The 21,281-nt window shown below is 39.5% G+C and overlaps 1 protein-coding gene across 1 annotated transcript in view; it reads right to left on the reverse strand.

The window, feature by feature from the left end:
* The window catches only part of CAND1 (cullin associated and neddylation dissociated 1), a 47,964-nt gene extending 30,371 nt beyond the window's left edge, over positions 1 to 17,593 (reverse strand). The window contains exons 1-2 of the mRNA XM_010379921.2: positions 17,100 to 17,593; positions 4,411 to 4,554 (exon numbers count right to left, since the gene is read on the reverse strand). Coding sequence (XP_010378223.1) covers positions 4,411 to 4,554; positions 17,100 to 17,167 — 212 coding nt within the window. The 5' untranslated portion in view covers positions 17,168 to 17,593. The remainder of the gene's footprint in view (positions 1 to 4,410; positions 4,555 to 17,099) is intronic.
* Positions 17,594 to 21,281: the final 3,688 nt, after the last annotated feature.

The raw sequence follows: 21,281 nt of genomic DNA on the forward strand, positions 1-21,281 counted from the left end.
ATCCTTTGCAAAAATAAATTCAAGATAGATCATAGAACTAAAAGTAAAGCTAAAATTAGAAATCTTATTTGGAGAAAACCTTTACAACCTAAGGTAAACAAAGATTTCTTAGGACACAGAAAACAATAACCATAAAAGAAAATTTTAAATTAACTTACAAATTAAATCAAACTGAAGTAAATTCAAAACCAAAATTAAAAACTTAAGCTCATCAAATTCAGAGAAGAACTACAACTTGATAATAAAAAGTCCATGCACAAAAAAAACCAAATGGCCAAAAAACACATGAAACAGTGCTTGACATCATTAGTTACCACGGAAATAGAAATTAAAACCACACTTACACACCTACTTAGGTGGCTAAAATTAAAAACTGACACAACCAAATGGCTGGTGAGAATGTAGAGCAACTGGTACTTTCACATAAAGTGGTAGATAGACTTTGGGAAAAAATTTGGCATTTTCATAAAGAGCTAAGTGAATAAGAGCAGTTTCACTCTTGGGTATCAGTAAAAGATAAAGACACACGTCCTGAACGGGACGTGCACACAAACGTTCACTGTATATTTATTCACAGTAGTCAAATCCGTGAAAGAAATCAAATGAATAAACAATCAATGGACTACTAATCATTAATAAAAAGGCATGAACTACTAATATACACAACATGGATGAACTTCTGGTATTATGAGAGCAAAAAGAGCCAGACACAAGAGCACATACTATATAATTCCATTTATATGAAGTTTTGTAACAGGCAAAACTAATTTATGGTAAATAAAATCTGAATAATGGTGACCATGATTGGATATGTTGTATGATAAAATTATACAATTTTATCAAATGATTATCCAGTCATTTGAAAAAGGTCCATCTTTTTCCCAGTGACGCCACCTTCATAACATACTTTACATTCTATTTTACATCACTGGTCGAGTAATGCCCCACTACCTCACTGCTTTGATTATAGAGACATAATATTTATAGGGCTAACCAATACCTCTCTACCTTCAGCAACTGTTCTACCTGTTCAGAGTTTTCTTGACTATCTTCAGTACATGCTCACTCTCAACTCTAATATACTTTAGTCAGTTTGTCTAGTTTCTGGAAAAAAAAGTAATGATTTTTATAATTAGTTTAGCATAAAAGTAACCTGAAGAGAACCAAAAACTTTATGATGTGGAGTTATCCCATCCAAGGACATGAGATGTCTCTCTGCTTGTTCAAGTACATTTTTGTATCTTAAAGTATTTTTAAATGCTTCTCTCATAAATTTGGAACAACAGAAAACTGTAATCTTACCTTATACCACACAACACTGCAATTCAAGTCACCATTGTAACATTTCTTGTTACATTTATTCCTATTTGTCTTTCTGTTGCTATAATAAATGGGTGGGTGTTCATTTCTATTATCTTCTAATTGCCCACATGAAAAGCTAGTTATCAAAAGCTTATATAAAAGCTACTAATTTTATAAATTTTACTTCCTACCTCACTGAATTCTTTTTATAAATTCAATTTTTCTTAACTGACTTGTTTTTCCCACATACACTTTTCATTTCTTATGCCTCTAATTTTCTTCCCAACTCTCTGTCTTAAAAGTGGTTAATACCCTCAAAAGAAACAGCAGAGAGATACACATATTTGCCTTGTCCCTGACTTTAGGGTGAATCTATCTGGTATTTTATAACTTTTGGGCTGAAATAACTGTGTGTATGTGTGTGTGTGTCGGGGGGGCACTGAATGTGTGTGGGCTGAAGAAAGTCTGTGTGTGTGTGTGTACATGCATGTGTACACTTTTAATGTTAAAGAAGGACCCATCAATTCCTATGTTGTTACATGTTCTACCTGAAACAGATGATGAATTCTGTCAAGTGGAATAATACATCTTCAACCTGTTCTTCACTCTAATGACAAATCAAGTATGATGCTAGTTTTTGGAAGTTCTTCACCTCTCTAATTATACAAAGTAAACTAAGTGCTTTTTGTTTTGTTTTGTTTTAATCAAGAGTCAATGTTGACTCTCACCAGTGTCTTGACAACTAGCCAGTTTTTTCTCCCTTTGACCTATTAACATTATGAAATAACTATTAATAAAGCATATAATACTGAACTACCCCCTTAAAATCTTAGTCACAGTATGTTACCAATAATACACTGCTATATTTTATTTTGAACATTTAAACGAAGCTAGTCTATAATTTTCTTTCTTTTTTTTTTAAAGTATTATCATTAGTCAGGATCTGTTATCAGTATATAATTTAAATAAAAGTTTGGAAGGTTTTCATACTTACCCTATGTTCTGAAACAGTACTACAACTCTCTGTACTGGAATTACCTGTTTTTTTTTGAGGTTTTAAAGACGCTGTGAAATATTTCTGGATCTTTCTTTTGGGTGATGAATTCTTTGTTCAATTTTTCCAAAAATTGAAAGTTTTTGTTCAATTTTTCCAATTTTTTGATATGGCTGCTTAATAATCTATCTATTGGGATTTTCCATCCTCCAAGACCCAGCTCTTAGACTATTTACTAATTATCATTTTATCTCCTACTCTATTTATATCCTAATTCCTTTATTTTCTTGAATATATGTTATTTCTCCCCAACTCCTCTAATTATAAATGTAAAACATCAACAAAAGTTCAAGAAACTCAGGTTCCTAATGAGTAAAGATTCATACTCAAGTGACTAAGAACTAAGATACATACTAAAGTGACGTACCTCCCAACTCTCAATTTGGGACAAAGACTACTTTTTTAAACACTTATTTTTTTAAAAGGTTGAGAAACATTCAGGATATATTTTGAACAAAGCTTAATTTTGTTTATTAGGCACATGGCAAAAAAATATTAAAAGATAAAGAATTAAAGTGAAATTACTGACTCATCTGTATTATTCTACAACACCTTTTTTTTTGAGATGACAGTCTTGCTCTGTCACCCATGCTGGCATGCAGTGGCACAATCTCGGCTCCCTGCAACCTCCACCTTCCAGGTTCAAGCGATTCTGCCTCAGCCTCCCAAGAGCAGGGATTACAGGTGTGCGCCACCATGCCTGGCTAATTTTTGTATTTTAGTAGAGACAGGGTTTCTACATGTTGCCCAGGCTGGTCTCCAACTCCCGACCTCATGTGATCCACCTGCCTCGGCCTCCCAAAGTGCTGGAATTACAGGTGTGTGCCACCACTCCCGTACAACACCATTTTTTGAAAGACCCATTTTACTTTAAGCTTGCAAATGTCCCAAGTTAAAGAAATTTGTATTGCATGTCTGGAAATTTTATGCTAATTAGTTCTCATATTTTTATTTACTCTTACAAGGGATATGTAAAAGTTTAGGCTAAAACAAATTTAAAAACCTTTAAAAAGAAGTAACAGTGGAATAATGCTTTATTTAAATCGATACCAAAAATAATGATGTAAAAAAAGGCATAATTCCATAATTTTTATGAGGCTAAAAGTTATACTAATAAATATGTAAATTAAGGATTTCTAAAAGTTGACATTCATAAACTAAATCAGTATGTTAACGGAATTTATTCAGAAATCAAATTCTTTATTTACCCTACTAAAAATAAGAAACCAAACTGCCAACATCATGCATAGCAAGAAGCCCCCACTGCATTGTACACAAAATCAGAATCTCCATAATTCTTAGAAAAGACTCTCTGTAACTATTGTATCATATATGTATTGCATCAACTGATGATGATACAATATACATATTGTATCATCAGTGTTGCTTTATGGTTTAACTGCTGCTATTCTTTATTAAGAATTTTATTATTATTAGTTTTTTGGCTGGGCATGGTGGCTCATGCCTATAATCCCAGCACTTTGGGAGGCCAAGGTGGGAGGATCGCTTGAGTCCAGGAGTTCAAGACCAGCCTGGGCCACACAGTGAGACCTTGTCTCTACAAGAAAAATTTTTAAAATGAGGCAGAAGGATTTTAGCCCAGGAGGTCAAGGCTGCAGTGAGCTGTCATCACACCACTGCACTCTCACCTGGGAGACAGGGTGAGACCCTGCCTTAAAAAAAAAAGAATGTTATTATTATTAGTTTTTAATTTTCCTTAATCATTTCATTTTCATTTCATCCCCACTGGAATACAGAGATATACAGAAGCAAGTAGGGCTTTAACTCAGCTAAAAATGTAGGCTATAGTCAAACAAATGAGAGAATCATTGTTTTTGGAATACCCTACATGTACTTCGTAACAATTAAAAGAAAATACCATTTAGTAACTTACATGCTGTAAGGAAATATACTATATATACCATATACAAACACTAAACATTAGTCACCTAAAAATTCTAAACACAAACACTAGAAAGAGATAGTACAAGGAGTTTTTAAAAACAGGGTTGGGGGAGCAGGAAGAAAGACTCAACCAGTAAAAAACAACTTACCATTTGACAGCTAAATTCTGTACCTCTCCATTTTTATCTTCCAGTAACTTCAAAATCATTTTCACTACTTTCCTTTCACTATCATCATCCAACTTGATGGAATCTTTCTGCAGTTCTGTCATCAAATCATTTGTAGCCATAAACCTATCAAAAAAAAAATTTGTTAATTTCAAAATTTTAGAGCATTAATTTAAAAAGATAATAATTTTTCAAATCCAGTGCTATACCATTCACTCAACAGGAACATCTTTTATTATAAAACTCACTCACTTTTTAAAAAAAGTGATCATAAATTTAATCTAAAAGCTACCAAGGAAGAGCAATAATGTACTTAAAATTTATTGTATCCAGAGAGAGGGTGAGAGATTTTTTAAGTACTGATAGGCTTTTATATGAGGTACCATTATCCAAAATTATTTTCCCTGGGTTAGTCTTGATCTCAAACTGACTAACAGGACCTACAGTGAGCACTCTTTCATTCAAATTAACTGCATCACTGCTTTTAGGTAAGAAAAGTTCCTCTTTACTTTTCCTTTACATGGGATTTGAATTCTATCTAGGAAGCCCTTAACCATAAACATTAAGAATACCTTCCAAATATTAAAAACACTTCCAAAACAAGTATGTTGCATTGTGGGGGGTGGTCACATATTACTGGAAATTTTCCAAAATACCCATCACTAGGTATAGGCCTATTTTCTTTTTCTTTTTTCTTTTTTTTTTTTTTTTGTAGAGGGAGTCTTGCTCTGTCACCCAGGCTGGGGTGCAATGGCAGGATCTCGGCTGACTGCAACCTGTGCCTCCCAGGTTCAAGCTATTTTCCTGCTTCAGCCTCTCAAGTAGCTGAGATTACAGGTGCCTGTCACCACACCCGGCTAATTTTTGTATTTTTAGTAGAGACAGGGTTTCACCATGTTGCCCAGGCTGGTCTCGAACTTCTGACTACAGGTAATCCACCTGCCTCGGCCTCCCACAGTGCTGGGATTACAAGCATGAGCCACCGTGCCCAGCCACCAGGCTTATTTTCAAAATAGTGAAGCGGTGATTCTAGAAAGTAGCTCCCCCTGACATCTCCCACCTCCCCTCCCCTTAAGAACCATTGCCAAAGGAAGGAACAGCCTGGCAAAAACCCAGAGTGATTAATCATCTAATCTCGCTTTAAATGAAAGGAGTGAATAGTGGACAAGATTAATAGAGTGTCAGGTAAAATAAGGTAAAAATAGAGTCTCAGATTTTCTTCTCCACATGCTTTACCAAACAATTCATTGTTTTAAAAGTGATTTCTCAGAATATGAGATAATCACATTCAAATAAAGCCCGAAGACCTCCTTAAAAGCCAAATGAACTTGTCCCATAATTCTTGGCTCCCCTCTACTTATGGAAGCAATCCAACTAAGATAACTAGTTAGCGCTCTTTTCTTTTATTTGAACCAGATTCAGTTTTAGTAAAAATATATTATTTTGTACACTACAGAGAAATGTCAAAATCCATGTTTAAATAAAAAAACAACTATTGGAGCCGAACTGATAAACAGCTATGGAGACAGTCCGCAACAGGGGTAATACACTATGTGGTAAAAGCTGGCAAAACAACTTAATAATTTAGAAATGCATTACATTAAGGTAATTTTAAGGATAACTCCAATAACTAGTATGTTCGTTTAATGCTGATCTGACAAAGTTTTACACTACATGCAAGTATGTATTATGACAAAAACCACAATTACTTTTGCACCAACCTAATAGTTTAATTCTTACCACGTTCTGTAAAACTGCTTATTTTTAAAAAAGCTTATATTTACACTGGGGCAATATAAGATCAATTAAGCATGTACTTTTAAAAAATGGACAGAGCTCTCCTAATTGGAAGCCCCTCACCCATTTTATAATGTGACAAAACAAAATTAAAACGACATGATTTTCATTAATATTCTGGAAAGTGAAAACACTGCGTAACACATTAATGCAGGCACTCCTGCACACAAAGCACTGAAAACACCTTAACCATTTTACTTAAATAAAATCCATTAAATAACCATAATAGTTATTACCTCTAAGAACCACTGCAAGGCCAGTTTTCCGATTCCAGAGAAAACAATGATTATCAATTTAAGCAGAAAAACATAATCCCAAATAAAAAGTTGTTCTTTGGTCCGGTATGGTTCTACTGGCACAATTCATTCTTTACTTACTGTTTATTTATTCACTGTCTATTATGTAAGAAACCCTGGACTAAAAAATAAGGACAAATAAAAGGTGAATACACTTTGGCCCCCCTAACATCAAGAAGCTTATATTGTAATAAAGCAGCCTATTGATTTTCAAAAATCTATGATAAATGGTTAAATATTTTAAAAAGTTAAAATGAGCATTGTCAAAATTAGCAATAGATATTTTTAAAAAGCAGAAAAAGTAATTATTATAATACCAAGAGTTATTTATTTATTTTTTTTGAGATGGAGTCTCACTCTGTCGCCAGGCTAGAGCGCAGTGGCATGATCTCGGCTCACTGCAACCTCCGCCTCCCGAGCTCAAGTGATTCAGCCTCCCAAGTAGCTGGGACTACAGGTGTCCGCCACCATGCCCAGCTAATTCTTTATATTTTTAGTAGAGATGGCGTTTCACCATGTTAGCCAGGATGGTCTTGATCTCTTGACCTCGTGATCCACCGCCTCGGCCTCCCAAAGTGCTGGGATTACAAGCGTGAGTCACGGTGCCCAGCCACCAAAAGTTACTTTTAAACGGTGACCCTGAAATCACAAAGTTCTGGGAATAATTTATTCCTTCTGTAAATGTGATATTAAAAATTTACACTATTAATCTTATTAAGGAAGTTGTTTGACCAGTTTAAAAGCTGTCCATGGCATGTCCATGTCTCTTCAGCATTTACTCTTTTAGGTATGGTGCTAAGGGCACAAAACTCAATACATTTTATAAAACACTACTCAAGAGCATATGGAAATTATCACACCGAAGAGTTGACTGTTAGGCTGGATCTCAAAGGATGAATAAGGGTTTGCATGGGAAAAATTGGTTTGGGATTTAAACCACTATTTTTTTTGGTGGTGGGGAAGGACAGAGCACCTCAGAGTGAAGGCCTAAGGAAACAGTTCAGTATGTGGAGCACAGAAACCTAATAGGAAGATGATGGGAATATAGGCTGAGGTCAAGATGGGAAGGGCGTTATATACTCATACACTATGTAATAAGAAGCTACTACATTATCTGGTACTGTTCTAGTTGTTGCTGACAGAAGGGCTAACCAAAGCACACACAATTCTTGCTGTCTTGGAGTTTATATCACAGTCTAGTAAGAGGCATGTTAACTTTTTAAATTGCATATATGAGTAAGCACCTGTAGAACTAAGAACTAAGATAAATGCTATGAAGGAAAGTGTTATCAAGAAAACACTACGGGGCCGGGTGCCAGTGACTCACGCCCGTAATGCCAGCACTTTGGGATGCCGAGGCAGGCAGATCTCCTGAGGTCAGGAGTTCGAGACCAGCCTGGCCAACATGGTGAAACCCCATCTCTACTAAAATTACAAAAATTAGCTGGGTGTGGTGGTGCACGCCTGTAATCCCAGCTACTTGGGAAGCTAATGCAGGAGAATCACTTAAACCTGAGAGACAGAGGTTGCAGTGAGCTGAGATTATACCACTGCACTCCAGCCTGGGTGACAGAGTGAGACTCATCTCAAAACAAGAAAACCCTATCGTATAAACAAAGTAACATGACCTAGACTGAATTGGGGGTTGTGTAAGGAAAGACTGATCTAAAGAGTGGGGCTGGGCATAGTGGCTCACATCTGTAATCCCGGCACTTTGGGAGACCTAGGCGGGTGATCACTTGAGGTCAGGAGTTCGAGACCAGCCTGGGCAACATGGTGAAATCCCATCTCTACCAAAAATACAAAATGTGCCAGGCGTGGTGGTACATGCCTGTAATCCCAGCTATTTGGGAGGCTGAGGCAGGGGAAATGCTTGAACCTGGGAGGCAGTCGCTTGAACCCAGGAGATGGAGGTTGCAGTGAGTCAAGATCACGCCACTGCACCCCAGCCTGAGCAATAGAGTGACACTCTATCTTAAAAACAAATAAAGAGTGGGCAGAATTATGGTGAAGCAAGGGGAAATTTGTGCCAGGTAAGCAAGGGCCAGAAATTTAAAGAATTTGTAGACCATATCAGGATTTTAGTCTTTATTCTAAGAGCAATGGGAAGCTACTGAAAAACAGCTGGGTTACAGATGGGGAATAAATGCAATGATCAGATTTACATTTCAGAAACAGTACTCCAGCTATACTGTGGACCATACTTTGGAGAGAACCAATCTTCATTTGGCCATACCAGTGGAGACTAGTTAGGAAAATGACTAAGTGAGAAATTATGATAGCCTGAGTTAGGGTTATGGCAATCAATGAAGATGGAAAAAAAATGACATACAGTTGATTCTCATTATTCCCAGGTTCCATATTTGCAAATTCACCTACGCATTAACATTTATTTGTAAAGCCAAAATTAATGCTTCCTATTTCATAGTCATTTGCAGATGAGTGTCGAATGGTGAAAAATTTGAGTAAGGCAACACATACATTCCCAGCTGTGGTGGAATAAAGCAACACTCTGCCTTCTAGCTCTAGCTCTCATGCTGTAAACAAGCATCTTCTTCTTGGCCTATTTCAGCCCATGTTTTTCACATGTTTGTGCTTTTTGTTGGTGCTCTTGTTGTTTAATATGGCCTCCAAGCACAGTGCTGAAATGCTGTCAACCATTCCTAAGTGCAAGAAGGCTATAATGTGCCTTCTGAAAAAAACATATGAGTTAGATAAACTACTGGCTGTGAATTCAATGTTAACGAATCAGCAATATATATTAACACATCTTTAAAAGAAACACTCATAAAACAAGGTTACAAACTCATCAACTGATTAAAATAATGTGACTTAGGACTCATAGAAACTAATTCCATAATTCCCTCAGAAGCAATGGTTCAGTACTTGCTAACTCAGTGTTTGTGATAATGTTACAAAACATACTACAAATACTGAGAACTAGTTGGTTTGAATTTTACAAACTAAAAATTAATAGTTCTTCAAAACGGATTAGACATAGGGATGGTAAGGATGAGCTAGGAGGAAAGAGTAAAACGAAAACCACAAGACTGGGTATTGCAGTCAGCTGATGTATCCCTGTCCAGACTCTTAATGTTACCCTGCAGCCACCATCACATCAGATGAATAAACTGCTCATCTTATAACAGAAGAAAGGATTAACTTTGGTTAAACTGCAAACTACACAGAATGGATATTCCTCTGATCTTAAACAAAATCTCTGCCACAGTGAAGATGTGAAAATCAAAAATTAATGTCCTGCAGCCCAACTCTGTCTACCCTTGGCCAAAAGTGGGCACTGATAAAGAAAAAAACAGCAGCCTCCACATTCCAGAAACTTATCTGAGACTCATACCTAAACCTCAGTGTTACTACCAACTGATCTGATGCCTAACAGCTAAGGCATATTGTTTCCTTGGACATAAACAATCTCACAGAACATCCATTTTGGACAAGGTCACTGAGCAACACAAAATACCAAACATTCCCCTCTCCAGTTAAATGAGTGACTGGTACTTCTTTACCAATTACAGCTTTCCCCCTGCTTAGGTCAGCCCTCCCTATAAAATTTATTAAAAGGCCAAATCATAGAACTGACCTCACTTTCTGACAACATTCAATCTAAAGCAAAGCTTCACTTCCTTAGACTCTTTCCCAAATTACCCAAATGAATAGGTTCCTTCTAAAATCCTTTGATACCCTGAAGTGTGTGTTCTCCCTGACTATTACGGACAAAAAACCCAACTTGTGTCAGGATGCCCATGAAACTGAATTCCAAGAAGGAAAAAGTGGTTAAAAAATATATATATACCAAATAGATGAGCAAAGAAAATATCCGCTAAATGAGTTACATTAGGAGACTAGAGAGACTGTTAGGGATTTTAGGAGAGCAGTCTCTACGAATTCAGATGGGCAACAGCTAAGAAATCTGGAGTTTATCTTGTAGTCAAAGGAAATCAGCGAGGGAGGCAATGATCAGCTGCAGCATATAGAAAGAAAATTCTAATGGCCAGAGGGAACACACTGGTTTAGGAAGAGGCCTGAGACAGCAAGATTAATTTGAGAAATATTCATCAGGAGACCAAAGAAGACAGCAGAAGAGTGGTATCAAAAGTTTTCTGCTTGTGACTTTCAGTGGATGGTAATTTAACAGGCCAAAATAAGGATAAAGAAGGCGTTAAGATGGGAAAAGAAAAAGATAAATGATTACATTTCAGACTTCAATGGAATTCCCAGGCTGATACGACCTGCAGGCCGTGCCATCTCATTCCTTTATTCAACAAGCATTTTGAGGGCACCAACCTAAGGAACTCTACTCTGCAAACACAGTGATGAGTAACACGTAAGTCTGGAACTTACACTAGATCTAGATATGCACTAGATGGATAGATACCTTGCACTCACAAAAACTCTCACTACAGCCTCTCCCATCATACATAAACACAATTTTACTCTTGTTTCCAACCAGAAATCTAGTTGATATGGTCAATTTTATCACTCAGTACACCAATTACCTTTCAGAGATCCTGCACATACACCACTGGTATATTATTTTTCCTCAGTTATTCCTTAGAGTGCTATGAATTTAATTGGAACAGTTTTTTTGTTTTGTTTTGTTTTGAGACAGAGTCTCCCTGTCGCCCAGGCCGGAGTGCAGTGCTGCAATCTCGGTTCACTGTAACCTCCGCCTCCCGGGTTCAAGCGATTCTCCCTCAGCCTCGTGAGCAACAGGTGTGCACCACCATGCTCGGCAAATTTTTGTATTTTTAGTAGAGACGGGGTTTCACCATGTTGTCCAGGCTGGTCATGAACTTCTGACCTCAGATGATCTGGCTGCCTTGGCCTCCCAAAGTGCTAGAATTACAGGCATGAGCCACCGCACAAGGCCTAAATTGGAATAGTCTTAATATTGTTCATGTAAAGAAATCTAATTTTTACTAATCTTTCTTCCCAGTTTTATCTGTGAGGTCCCTTCCTCCTCTTTCTCACTGGTGAGCCCTAATCACTGCTGATAACCAGTTAGTACAGTACATATCAAGAAAAAAACATCTAAGTAAAATCAAGAAAGTTACTGCCATCAATCTGCTAAATATTTTTAAAAGTGCCCAGAAATCACCTTCTTAATCTCTGCATATCTATTTCTTCTAATTAAGCCTGCTTTTCTTCAAGCACAAGTACTTAAGATAATTTCGCTGTTTGCTGTTATGTTATTGTAAATGCCCACACTGTACTTTCAGCTATATGATAGGATCTAAGGTTCCTTCCAACTCTGAAAACCTATGATTCCTTAAAAGGCTTGAGATTTTTTTAATAAGCACTTTTAACAGTTTCCAAAAGAAAATACTGTCCAGTATCCAAAACACTTAAATAAATAAATCTGGTAATATAAACCTTTACCAAATTGGGAAAAACTTGCATTCTATAGTATAGTGAATTATTTCAAGAAGATTCTATCAAGTGGTATTTAAACAAACAGTTTTATTGACTTTACAATGGTTTCCTGAAGGTTCCTAAAATCCTATATAATCGAACTAAAATCCAATTCTACTTAAACAAGCACCTACTGAGAACCCACATGGCCCAGAGCCAGACAAAGCGAAGGATTCCGTTTAGTGAGACAAGGTCCCTATTCCTAAGGAGCTCTGTGGACAATATCCATCCAGCTACAGTCAAGTTATCTATTTCCTCTTCCTCAGTGAAATTTTATATCGTGTGCTTTACATTTTCTCTTTCTACCTAGAGTTCCATTTTCAACACCTGGCTTAGATCACTCCATGGACAGGAATCTTCTTTCTTTAGTATTCTCTGACACTTAATGCCTGACAATTACATACTGCCCTGGGTTATTCATCTTTTCACAATAGTGTCTTAACTATTCAACAAGCATGTAGATTTAGGGAAAGTAAGCACTAGATCTTAAACTTTTTGTAGTTCTTCTCAGGAATTATTAAAAGTATCTTCTAGCATGAAATATTCTATAACCCTAATTTTAGAGGTAAATGAAATTTAAGGCTTGAATCTTAATATCTCCTAGTCTAAACCCTGGAGAAGTGACATAGCTGGGTAGTTAAGAGTTCATGCTTTGGGGGTAAAGAGATCCTATAAATCCCAGACCTACTATCTAACTGACCTTAAACAAGTACTTCATCTCTCCAAATCTCAGTTTCTTCAACTGTAAATGAGATTGTTGTTACCCTCTTTTACTAAAGTTGTAAGGATAAATAAAAATCAAGCTCACAGTAAGCATTTATATTAACTATTATACATAGAAAGACAATGATATTTTCTTGAGTTCTGAGTCCTTGGAATATTTTAAATCAACTGGTGGTTGAAGCATATGAAAATAAAAGAATTGGCTGGGCACAGTGGCTCAAGCCTGTAATCCCAGCACTTTGGGAGGCCAAGGTGGGCAGACTGCCGGAACTGAGACCAGCCTGGGAAACATGGTGACGCCTGTCTCTATAAAAAAAAAATTAGCCAAGTGTGGTGGTGCACACCTGTAGTCCCAGCTACTCTGGGGGCTGAGGTGGGAAGATTGCTTGAGCCCAGGAGGTAGAGGCTGCAGTGAGCTGAGATGGTGCCACTCACTGAACTCCAGCGTGGGCGACAGAGCAAGACCCTATCTCTAAAAAAAAAAAAGAAAAAGAAAAGAAAACTTAGTTACCTCAACCCACCGAATATTTAATATTAATATTCACAAATGGAGTGTCACATGGTTCATCCACATTAAAGCTTTCGCTCTGGTATCTACCGAATCCCCTATCTATTGTTAAATTGTAAGGTTTACTCTTTATTCCTTTATGGAACATGCATCCCTAGAGGTCCTTAAAATAACTACATACACTGTTATAAAAGTCTCAGTACACTCCAGAAATGTTTTTTTTTTTTAGGGAGGAAGTGATGAGAAGCATTGTTCTAAGGTACTGTCCCAAGAAATGTTTCTTCATTTTTCTTCTGAAGGTTTTATTTGAATCAGCACTTTTCACTAAACCGAGGCTAGTACGTAACAGGCAATATCCTAGTAATTAAGACACACAAATGCCTCCTCCTTTTTTTATAAAAGAGCGCCTAGTCTATTTTTTTTTTAAGGGTTAAAAAAAAAAAAAAAAACCTGCATGGGCGGGCACGGTGGCTCTTGCCTGTAATCCCAGCACTTTGGGAGGCCGAGGCAGGCGGATCACGAGGTCAGAAGATCAAGACCATCTTGGCCAACACGGTGAAACCCCATCTCGACTAAAATACAAAAAATTAGCCAGGCGTGGTGGTGCGTGCCTGTAAATCCCAGCTACTTGGGAGGCTGAGGCAGGGGAGTCGCTTGAACCTGGGAGGCGAAGGTTGGAGTGAGCTGAGATGGCGCCACTGCACTCCAGCCTAGCGATAAAGACTCCGTCTCAAAAAAAAAACAAAAACAACAGCCACAAAAAAACCCTGCATATGGCATCAGAGTTCCTAATATCGGCATTTCTCATCCTAATGCTTCCCCATTTCTCCTAAGTCTTAATATCCCATTTTTAAATAATGCACAATACTAAAACACAAAACAAATATTATACAATTTTTCAATAAATTGAGCCTATTAAGTCCTACAAAAAGATTATTTTAAAATGCTGACATTTCCAAAGTTTTAAGCCTGCATTCATTCCTGTACCTTCTCTGTATTAATGAACTATGTAATTATCTACATAGACCTGAAATTTTATACCTATAAGCAACCTTTTGTAATTAGTCATGTCCACGCCTCTCAGAAGTGAAAATGTAATCTCAAATTAAGTAGCTTGCATAAGATCTTACAGTCCATAACAAAGAATCACACATGATTAGAACCCAGATCTTGTGACTAGGTCAAATTCTCTTTGGATTCTACCATGAGGAGAATAAAATTTGCTCTTCATGTTGGAGCATTGTTTTCTTCTCTTGTCCTTAGTACAGGCAGAGTGCTTTGCAAATATTGGTCATTTCATAATGTTAATTAACCTTGCCCTCAAGATCCTTCTAGTGCTAGGTATTTTAAAATATGTAGCCACAATTCTTGGTATTTACGCCAAAATAAACTTCTAATGAGAACAAAGCATCATTTTTTAAAAAAGAACAAATTAAAATAAATGCCTATACTAAAAATATACAGGAAAAATTTCAAAATTCTTGACTCCAAACTCTAATTATTAAATGTCTGTTTAAACTTAATATATAAAGTGCTTTAGTTCCAAAGATCTATTAACCAGATGGCTACAGCACATTATAAAAATGTTTTTTAGAAGACAGTTAATAAAAATATCTTAACGATGTCAAATTACTGGAAATCACATACTGGTCCTAAACATATCCTGCCTAGCATTCACCAACTATTAGGGATATACCAATATTACACTAATCCTCCAGGCAATGTTTTGATTCAGTACAACCAAAATTCATAATCTTTATCAAATTCAGCAGTGACTGTCATTTAGTATCAGAGCATTATTCTTTCATTTAACTTCATTAAAAAAAAAACCTAGATATGTATATGTTATCTTTCTTTCACAGGAAATTAAAGAAAGCAAGCTTTGGGCTGGGCATGGTGGCTCACGCCTGTAATCCTAGCACTTTGGGAGGCCGAGGCGGGTGGATCACAAGGTCAGGAGATCAAGACCATTCTGGCTAACCCCATCTCTGCTAAAAATACAAAACATTAGCCCGGTGTGGTGGTGGACACCTGTAGTCCCAGCTACTCGGGAGGCTGAGGCAGAAGAATGGCGTGAACCCGGGAGGCGGAGCTTGCAGTGAGGGGAGATCATGCCACTGCACTCCAGCCTGGGCAACAGAGCCAGACTCCGTCTCAAAAATAATCACATGTACGGTATCACCACATAATTTATTTAGCCTTTCTAAACTTATACCCATACAGAAGTCTGACTAGCTGAACAAAGTTGTATTATTACAAAGTGCTATCTTCAGACTGAAATTGACCACAATCAGAATAAAATGTATTACCTTTACAGGGTGAGCCAAACTGACAGCAATGGGGAGGAAATCACACGACACACCTTATCCATTACTTGAATTGGAAGCAAGCAAAGCCCCAAAAATCAAAAGGCATTCCAATCCGTTAAACAACACAAAACTTATTTCCCGCAAGATTCTTAATTTTGGCGCTAGAACTACACAAATCTAAAATACACAAAACAAACTTATGTCACCTCAAAAAAGTTACAATACTAAAATTTTTACCATTAGCAAACTGATTTTTAAGCTTTAAATACAAAACTTAAAAGCTGCCTAAGTAGAAATTTTTTTTAAGTAATATATGGTTTTGTGGTCATTGACTATTTTAATAAGCCAGTACATCAATTTAACCAGGAACACAATTACTACTTTTTCACGGCTCTCTCCTTTCACAAACCCTAAACGTTCTTCCCAGTCCACACGGTTTGGACACATTTTCAGGTGTTAACACATATTGTTCATACGAAACAAGCTCTTTAGTCACAATTTTAGTTGAAGACTATTTGTTCTTTCCTTTAAAATGCACTCAAATTACAACCACTAAAGCATTAGAGAACAAAACAGGTATAAGGAAATAAGCAAGGTTTTTTTTTGTTGTTTTTTTTTTTAAGATTGAGAACTTATTTGTGAAGAGATGGGAGGCTGGAAAGAATGCAACAATCACCGTAGCGTGCAAGGAAAAAAAAAAAAAAAAGATAACCTGTAAAAATACAAATCTTGACTACGCATATTACAACAATTTGGAACCAACAGTACAGATCTCCTGAACAGAACTGCTGTAATAAAGCTTCATATTCACCAGCTCCGTATTAAACATCTCTTCCTTTTGAAGAAGATCCGTCTGCTATGATCAAGATCCAGCAATCCATCCCCTTTGGCAGTGATTTTCGATATGAGGACATGAGACTGAAACCCCGAGTACCTAAGCGGGTTTTACCTGACAAGGGGAACTGACAGTGATGCTGGCGGGAAAACCCTACGAGCGAAGTTTCCTCCATCCTGGCTCCCCTCCCCCTTCTTCCAACCTTCACGAAAAGAAATAATCCAAAAAAAGAAGTATGTATCAGCCAAGAGCGCAAAAGTTCATCATTCCACCTGAATGCAGCAAGGCCCACGCGCACCTGCGGGCAGAGAGGAGGCTGCCAGGTCCCCGAGTGGGCAGCAGCTTGGGCCCCAGCGAGCAGGGCGGCCTAGCGACGCAGGATGGCAAGAGAGTAGGCCCGGCACCCGGTCTCCCGGCCTAGAGCAACTCCCTTCTCCACAATGGTGGGTGGTTTCGCCACTTCGCGCTACCTGAGACGCGAGAGTCGCCTCCCAGTGGGGCAGGGAAGGATGTGGGGGCACTTAGAGACGCAAACGGGGCCTAGAGACTGCGGCGGACAACTGCCTAGAAGAAAGAATGGGGGGATGGGGTTGCAAGAGGGGAGAGGAAAGGGGCTCGGGAGGGATCGGGAGGCCAGCGGACCGGTGGGCTGGAGACCTCGGGGCAGCGAAGCTACCGGCTACGGCCGAAGGGGTGGGGCAAGGCCTGCGTGACGGCCAGGGCCGCGGCAGCGAGAACCCCGAGGTGGGGTGAGGGTCGGATCTCGGCCTCACCTAAAGTCCTTGTCGCTGGATGTCATTTTTTCCAGCAAATTGGAAATGTGGTACGAGGCGCTCGCCATGTTGACGGCCTCGATCCCGCCCGCTGGCGCTGCTGGAGCTGCTGCCCGCTGCCGCCGCCGCCGCCACTGGAGCTCCTCCTCTCGCTCGCGGCGGCTCCCGCTTCCAGGGTCGCAGCGCGACGCCGACGCTGACTAGGGAGGCGCCTCGACGGGCTGCCCCCTCCCCGGCGAGGCGTGGGCCTGTCCCGGGGTAAGCCGAGGCTACAGGGCCAGCCTAACGACGGCGCTGTTCGCTGGAGAACGAGCTCATGGGCGGCGGGGCGTACAGCTGGGCCTCTACGGGAAGCCAGACACTTCCACTCAGGGCCGTCTCGCTCCCACTCGCTCCGCACTCGCTCCCTAGGGCAAAAGGCCAAAGCCCGCCTTCGCTCCGGGGGCGGGGGCGGCAGACGCTAGACGCTACGGAAAACTAAGGTCAGAGTTCACGGAGGCCTCCCCGCGCACGCTATGAAGACGAGAGTTAAAAGACAATTCGGTTGGCTGAAGCCTATGTCAGTATTCGCGTGACCCGCCTTTTAGAGGCATGACAACGACCAAAAAAAAAAAAAGGGGGCCTGTTCTCGCGAGACTTTAAAGCGACGGTTAAAGGACAGATGAGTGGAGCAAGTGTGCGTTAATCTGAAAATAATTTGATTATTTAATGATATTAAGAGAAAAAGATTACGAGCTTTGAGAAAGAGAAAGCCTAGGAGTAACGACAATTAAGAAGTTAGCTTGCGGAACCAACATAAGAATTATAACAGGGAGCTTTCGTTTGGGATCAGACGCGTGGCCTGCATTGCCCTAACCACCATGGGGTAATGTTGCCACGTGAAAACCACAAATCCCAGAATTCAGTCGGGTGATACACTGGCGCAGAATGTGATTGGCTGCGGGAACTTGTAGCTTACTCATTGGCTCCCGTGGAAGGACTGAATGGTGGGATATGTAGTCTGAGGCGGGGGAGCCGTGCTGGATAAAAACCTTTGAATCGCCGCGCACGCCGTTTCTGCCGCGGATTCTTATTTTCTCCAATACAGGGTTTTTGTGTTATGCGGTATTTGCAGAGCAAGCTGCTGCAGTTTGGCCAGGCGCATTGCGGGTCAGTTGGTGTTCTTGCCAGAGGCCTAGCAGCGACTTCCTAGCGCTACTCCTTGCACCACCCACGGCAGCTGAGCCTCCCCATTTCTCTGGCCAGACAACACTCCTTCCGTGCATCCTAGAGCCACCTCTGACGCCAGCAGGACCTTAGTAAGACTAATGGGTATGCGACAGATGACTATAGTCAGGCCCTACTGTTTTCAAAATAGCTAAAAGACTATCTCTGTAGTTAGCTTTTGTAGCCTTGATGGACCTGCAGCTGTGTATTGTTCCGTCAGACATACAAATCCGTGGAGTTGAGTTATCGAAGTATTTACTATCCAAGTTTTTCATCTGCTTAATATTTGTGATTTTAAACACAAGTTTTACCAGGTAGGGGTCAACATCCCTGAAAGTGTTAGGGGTGGAGCCAGCTAACAGGCCTTTCTAAAAGAACAGAGAGCCTGGTGAAGAGATGAAAAATCAATCTCACTTGATACCCCTGTTAAGAACAACAACAAACCTTGAAATAGTTCTCTACTAACACATACCTCAAATCTGATCAAATCTACCTGACCTTTACCATTGTTTTCTATATTCATCAACTATTACTGAGTACTTCAGAGTCAGGCAATAGCAGTTAATGAAACAGATGAAACTTGATTTAGCCTCATACTATGTGTCTAAATTTCACACATACCTCTGATCTGCTCTCATGTATCCTTTTACTTAAATGTATGTAATATGAAGGCCGGGTGTGGTGGCTTATGCCTGTAAACCCACCACTTTGGGAGGCCGAGGCGGGCAGATCAGGAGGTCAGGAGTTCGAGACCAACCTGGCCAATATGGTGAAACCCCATCTGTACTAAAAATACAAAAATTAGCTGGGCATGGTGGCGCGCCTGTAGTCCCAGCTACTCGGGAGGCTGAGGCAGAAAAATTGCTTGAACCCAGGAGGTGGAGGTTGCAGTGAGCCGAGGTCGTGCCACTGCACTCCAGCCTGGGCAACAGAGTGAGACAACGTCTTTAAAATAGTAATAATAATAATAAATATATATGTAATAAATTTTTTCTCCCCAGTAATGCCATATTCTTTATTTTACCCATCTGCCATGATTAATATATCTTTCAACAAGTGATGAAGCACTGTCCTTAGTGCTTCAGCCACAATTAATTGCCTTTTGCTCTGAATAGCCTTTCCACCATACTTAATGTAAAACACACACGCATACACGCACAAAGAAGCAGGTCTTTTTTTTGTATGTGTGGACCTCAAGGCCTCAGTCATTTGGTATTATCAATAATACTTTCTTTTAGCCTGTGTCCACTCAGAAAGCAAATCATGTTTTGTCTTTCTGTGTGTAAATTCTTTCACTTGAATTTCCAGCTGAACTATAATATTTGAAGTCAGATTCCTTAAATATAAATCATGTTTACAGCCACTTACTTGGTGTCATAGGCAATTCATTTTCATCTTTCTCAGCTTCAGTTTCTTCATGGGTAAATGATGATCAGGATATTACCTCAGGGTTGTTTTAAGAGTTAAATAACTCCTAACCTCAGGTGATCTACCCGCCTCGGCTTCCCAAAGTACTGGGATTACAGGCATGAGCTACCACGCCCGGCCCAGCCAAATATGGTGAAACTCTGTCTCTACTAAAAATACAAAAATTAGTTGGGCGTGGTGGCAGGCGCCTATAATCCCAGCTACTTGGGAGGCTAAGGCAAGGAACGTCTCTTGAACCCGGGAGGCCGAGGTTGCAGTAAGCCAAGATTGTGCCATTGCACTCCAGCCTGGGCAGCAAGAGCGAAACTCCCATCTCAAAAAAAAAAAAAAAAAGAGTTAAATAAAATATCCTATATAAGGTGCCTAGCACATTTCTTAGACCATAATAATAATATTTATAACTAATATTTCTTACATACTTAACGAAGGTCCAGAAAAGCATAAACATTAGCTATTGTCATATTATTTTAATCTTTTATTTGTCCCTATTCCCAAGTCATTCTACACAACCACTTCAGAGTTGTCCAAAACATTGTTTTTATAGTACTACTTACTCACTGAAAACATTCAGTGACTGACTATTACAGAATAAAGTCCAAATGTTTTGGTAGTTGGTGGCCTTCATTTGTCCCTAAGCCTTTCTTTCTGACCTTTCTGTCACTGTTCTAATGTAGAAATTGCTTCTACTAAAGTTTTGAGTCCTTCAAAGACAGAAGGTCTTGTATATAATAATAATTGTTATAATTATGAGCATTTTTAAAATTTATTTAGTTTTTTGAGACAGAGTCTTGCTCTGTAGCCCAGGCTGAAGTGCAATGGCACAATCTCGGCTCACTACAATCTCTGCTTCCCGGGTTCAAGCAATTCTCCCTGCCACAGCCTCGAGAGTAGCTGGATTTTCAGGCATGCACCAGCATGCCCGGCTAAGTTTTTGTATTTTTGGTAGAGACAAGGTTTCGCTATGTTGTCCAGGCTGGTCATGAACTCCTGACCTCAGTGATCCACCCACCTCAGCCTCCCAAAGTTCTGGGATTACAGGCGTGAGCCACTGCGCCGGCCTTTATGAGCATTTTTTTTTTCTTCCTTGAGAGGGAGCCTCCCTCTGTTGCACAGGCTGGAGTTCAGTGGCACAGTCTCCACTCACTGCAACCTCTGCCTCCCATCTTCAAGCAATTCTCATGCCTCAGCCTCCCAAGTAGCTGGGATTGCAGGTGCCTGCCACCACGCCTGGCTAATATTTTTATTTCTAATAGAGATGGCAGGGTTTCACCATGTTGGCCAGGCTGGTCTTGAACTCCTGACTTCAGGTGATCTGCCCACCTCGGCCTCCCAAAGTGCTGGGATTACAGGAGTGAGCCACCATCCCCTGCCGAGCACTTATTTATGAGTCAGGCATTGTATTAACTCAATCCTCAGAACAGCCCTATGAGATTGGTGTTTTTCACATTTTAAGTATGAGAGGCACAAAAAGGGTAAGTAACTGGATAAAGGTCACTCCTACTAGAGACTAGGAATGCGAAATAAAAGCAAATGGAATTAAAAGCCTCT

This window comes from Rhinopithecus roxellana, chromosome 10 (genome assembly GCF_007565055.1).
Source record: "Rhinopithecus roxellana isolate Shanxi Qingling chromosome 10, ASM756505v1, whole genome shotgun sequence".
Lineage (NCBI taxonomy): Eukaryota > Metazoa > Chordata > Mammalia > Primates > Cercopithecidae > Rhinopithecus > Rhinopithecus roxellana.